The sequence below is a fragment of the Penaeus vannamei genome, chromosome 35 (genome assembly GCF_042767895.1).
Source record: "Penaeus vannamei isolate JL-2024 chromosome 35, ASM4276789v1, whole genome shotgun sequence".
NCBI lineage: Eukaryota > Metazoa > Arthropoda > Malacostraca > Decapoda > Penaeidae > Penaeus > Penaeus vannamei.
The window spans coordinates 20,909,313-20,914,312 of record NC_091583.1 but is presented as its reverse complement, the minus strand read 5'-3'; the positions used below and the strand labels follow the sequence as shown (position 1 = coordinate 20,914,312).

The window sequence follows — 5,000 nt, the reverse complement described above, 5'->3', positions numbered from 1 at the left end:
GAAAGGAGAAGGGATAGAGGAGGAAGGAAAATTAGGGGGAAAGCGAAACAGAGGAGCAAGGAAGAGAATGGAAAGATAGGCATGAGGATTTATTTTGTATTTCATTTACTGATAATAAAGGATCGGCTAGTGATGAAGTTTATTAGTGTTCCTATAATAACACTAACAACATTTATTGTCATTATCATCATTATTACTTTTATTATTATATTTACTTTCATTATCTTTATCATCATTATTACTATCCTTATTATCATCATCATTATTATTATTATCGTTGTTATTATCACTACCATCATCATTATCATAATTATTGTCATCATTATTATTACTGATGTCATTATTTTCCTTATCATCTACATCATTAGCAGCAGTAATATTGATAGTAGTATCAACATTCATTTAAACTTTATTTACTAACACTGTTATTATTGTTTGTCTTATCTATTCGTATTCTTCTAGATATTGCTTCTGCTACTACTACTACTACTACTGCTACCTGTGCTTCTACTGTTGCCAAGATGTCAATATTGATGTTAGAGCAATTATCATTTTTGTCATGATCATTATTGTTGTTGTTGCTGTTACTATGACTATCATCATTGTTATCATTATTGTTATCATTATTATTGTTATTATTATCATTATCATAATCATCACTATTGTTATTATCATCATTATTATCATGATTATTGTTATCATAGTGATTATTATGGTGATGATTTTTATTATCATTATTTTATCGATAAGAATAATTACAATTACAATATTACTATTAGTATGATTGTTACTATCATTAGCATATTTAATAATATTACCAATATTATTATCATTGCCATCATAATAATAATTACTATAATCATCATCACCACTAGCAGTGATCGTGTTACCCGTGCATTTTACTAGTTAATTTTAGCAATCTGCATTTTTTAGCAATTTGCATTAATATTTAATGAAGATACACATCATTACCATCTCCTTAATTTACATTATGACCATGAATCCCGCCATTAGTTTTGCAACTTTATGATCATTATCGACATCATTACCATCATTAACAGTATAAGTATTTTTTGAAATTGCAACTTGATTCTTAATACTGATTTTGATATTTCATTGTCACTATCAATCACAACAATCATCACAACCATCACTTATCGTACTATTATCATTAATGATATTTTGACCATTTTCTTTATCATCATTACAATAGCTATCGAGTCATGTATTCAGAAATAGAAAAGAGTAGTTTTGATTATATATTTATTCAGAACTAACGATTACAAAGTTATGATCATTCAACGATAACACGAAAATTCATGATAACACGTAATCGTAAATGGCAGGAGCTAAAAAGAACCATTATACACTGATAAATGTTTTAAATCAAGAACTAGTTACATATACTGGTCCTAACCTAATAAAATGATCGGTGAAACGCACCCTTATTAACCTTGGGATTGTCACGATGGGTAGGTCTATCATTAACATGCCATTGGAAGGAGGAAATGTGTTTTATTTAAGGTCATCTGCCGTGACCCTGGCTAAGGTCATTAGTGGTGGAGGAGGACGAGGAGGAACATGAAGTGGATGTAGATATATGGAACTTTATAAGCGTTTACTACAGCGTCACACATCTTATATGGCGGGAATCACTGGGTTTAGAATATTTACTGAAAATGGATATATGTGGTCAACGTGTAAATTTAGAATTTCAGTGTCTCAAAACTAAAGGTAACGTGTTTGCTATAATATCCCATGAGTTTATGTAAAATCATTTCGGTATGCAAAGCCTGTCTTCGGTGTTACAATCGCAAATAAATGATAACAGCTTATTCACAATTTAACTTATTTCGGTTTCTCAACAACGCTCGGGACGAATGAAAACTGTAATTTCAGTAGCAAACATCATCTTGATTCTTCTAAATTCTAAGTAATGTAACCCTGATTTATAAAAAGGCACTCCCCTCGGAGCTGACTAACTGTGCGCTGTAGCCCACACCTTATCCTAATGAAAGCTCTTTATCAACCCTCCCGAGGCTTGAATTTCTTCTAATTTGTTTACCGATCTGTAGAAGAGTAGCTACACTGATAAAAGAACCAATAACCCCTCCACCCGATGCGAAAATGTAAGGACAGAGGCACCTAAGCGATAAGAGAATCCCACTGGGCACGAAAAAATCTGATTTAGCATATAAGAGTTGGCATCCGTGGGTATGCTGTGGTGCCATATAAGGTAACGGTGGAGAGGAAAAGCTCCCCTCTCGACCCACCGCTATGTACGGCACCCAGCTCTTCCTGTGAACGGCGAGACAGTTTTTTTTTCACATCTTTACGGAATACACGTTCGTTAACCCCATCTTGCAAACGGAGGCAAAGAAGCGTGAAGACCTACTTTAAATAAATTATGGTTTCAGTGGCCTCCTCACGCACAGGGGATGAACATGGCCAACTTACGCTCTTTTATTCTTGGTGTGGTCTCATAGTAGAGGTGACGCTTGGCACTGGCACTGGTGTCCTGTCAGAGGGTGTCAAGCTTTTGGTGGAATTTGGGACCCGCCCTCATTTAAGCCTTAAGTAGGCCGACCATCTAATCTGTGCTTAGTCGAGCTACAACACTGTGCTTTGTATATATATTACATATATGTGTTTATGTAGATAGATAAATATTTTTTTTAGCATATATACATTTGATATTCTTTGATATTTTCTTACCTTTATTTTTAACATTGGTATATTCTTCCAAGGCTAGTTATATATTGTATCATTTCACATAGGCTTAAAAGGGAAAACTGAAAGACTGAGGTACAAAATAGATAACTTTATTTACTTACACCAACAAAAAGTGATATAAGCGAATCTTTGGTGTCATAAAATAAATCATTGTCTGTACAAAATAACGCCTGACCCAAACCATCAGACACTCACATGAAATAGAAATGAAACAGAGAATCTTCTGCAATAATAATGAATGATGATATATATACATTAAGATAATTTTCTAATTAATAACACAATGACTCGAGTCGACTCTTGGTACAAGAGCAGTATTCAAATGCATTCACATTCAGACACAGAAACTGAAGCATGTTATAATACACGATATGAATAGAGGTCCGCTTTTATAGTATTACCATTTAAGAACAAAAGTAAATTGGAGGGGCGTGTGCCCTTTATAGATATGACGTCACAGGTAAGCGACCACCAGCTGCAGGTAGGTGCCAGCCAACCTTCCGGGCGATGACGTCACCACGCAGGCATCACCCACTCCACCTCTCACTCTCACTCGCCGCTGCCTCGTTTCACTCGTAGTTACCTCCATTTCGCATCTTTCTGGATTGTTTTAAGTCCATTCACATTGCTTCTTATGATCGTACACTCGTGCAGAGAAAATAAATAATAAGGTCTTTCTAACGTCACAATACACAGTATCACACCGGAGATCCCGTAGCAACGCAACACTCACACTCACTCTTCAGGTGGAAGAGTGTGTTATCATTGTCTTGAGCTCTCACTCCTTGGTCACCACACCGCCACACGCAGCAGGTCGTGACTCTTCCAGCCGCCCACCGAACACGACCTCGTTCCCTCCTTCTAGGGTCGTCGGCCGTCCCTGCCCGAGAGCAGCTCGACGCCGACAGTTCAACAGCTGCCACATATGGACTCGGTTCTGGATACCGGAACCCCCCTTTTATGGCCAAATTTTCGGAACAACCTCCCGACTTCGAGAACTGTCTCGAACTGCTGTTTACAAGGGCAGGACTTCCGACAGAATCTCTTTGGCACTTTCAGTGAGATTCGCAGGGAACTGGATGTCGAAGTGGACGATGATGTCACCCTTCCTCGTCGGGTCCTTCGGGTAGGGAAGACCGTATCCTTGGAGACGCTTGGTTGTCTGGGGCTTCACTACTTCGTTGCTAAAGTTGAGGGTGACCTGCTGGCCAGTCAAGGTAGGAACGGAGACCCGGGTGCCACACAGGGCATCGCGTAGAGGTAACTTGGCGGTATACACGAGGTTTGCTCCGTCGCGCTTGAACAGAGGATGAGGTTTGTCCCTAATGACGAAGATGATGTCTGCAGGGATCTTCCCTGGCGACTGATCACCCTCCTTCTCGAAGGTGATTTTGGTGCCTTCCTTCCACCCTGGCTTGACCTCGATAGTCAGGATCTTTTCCTCGCGCCGCGTCGACCGTCCGTCCGCCGTCAGGACGTTCCTCGTGATTTTCATCTTCTTGGTGACGCCCTTGACGACCTCCTCTAGGGACACGTATAGGTCCCTGGTAACCGCTGGGTCCTGGTGACGACCCTTGCTCTCGTAGAACCTCGGGGAATCGTGGGGGTTGAAGCTGAAGGCCCTCCGAGTCCCCCCGCCCATGCGAGGCCCCCCGCCACCCAGCATGTTGATGAAAGGGTCGTCCTCGGCGTCCATGTCCTCGAACACGTCATGCGTGCCGTGGCCGTCCACGTCCATGTTGAAGAAATGGCTGAAGGGGTTATTGGTGCCGAAGAACTGTTGGAAGGTGGCTCTAGGGTCACCTGAGAACGTGTAGGTGTAGTGAGTGCCATCGGTGCTTCCACTGCCTGGCACTCCACCCTTCAGGCCTTCCTCTCCATATTGGTCGTAGATATCGCGCTTCTTCTTGTCACTCAGAACCTCGTAGGCTTCTGCAACTAATTTAAATTTTTCCTCGGCATCAGCTGATTTGTTCTTGTCTGGATGATACTTGAGGGCCATTTTTCTGTAGGCCTTCTTGATATCCTCCTCAGAGGCACCCTTGGAGAGGCCGAGGATCTTGTAGTAATCTTTACCCATCTTGATTTGTGTTTCCGATCAAGTATGCACTATAAATAAAAGATATTGTAGGTTGCTTGGGTATAAGCACTAACGTCTTTTCTCTTACTCTTCTTGTTTGTAACTGAGGCTCGAGGCGTGAGCTCGCTGATATATACGTACGCAACGAACACACTAGTCTTTTCGAGAATGTTCGTTCATGTTCCAA

The 5,000-nt window shown here is 40.5% G+C and overlaps 1 protein-coding gene across 1 annotated transcript; it reads right to left on the bottom strand.

The window, feature by feature from the left end:
- Positions 1-2,806: 2,806 nt before the first annotated feature.
- Positions 2,807-4,933, bottom strand: LOC113820816 (dnaJ homolog subfamily B member 4). The gene has a single exon (XM_070114207.1). The coding sequence runs from the start codon at positions 4,811-4,813 to the stop codon at positions 3,749-3,751; it is 1,065 nt and encodes a 354-aa protein (XP_069970308.1). The 5' UTR covers positions 4,814-4,933; the 3' UTR covers positions 2,807-3,748.
- Positions 4,934-5,000: the final 67 nt, after the last annotated feature.

Bases quoted from the DNA above. Each gene is read 5' to 3' on its own strand.
- LOC113820816 (XM_070114207.1), bottom strand. From the start codon at position 4,813: ATGGGTAAAGATTACTACAAGATCCTCGGCCTCTCCAAGGGTGCCTCT.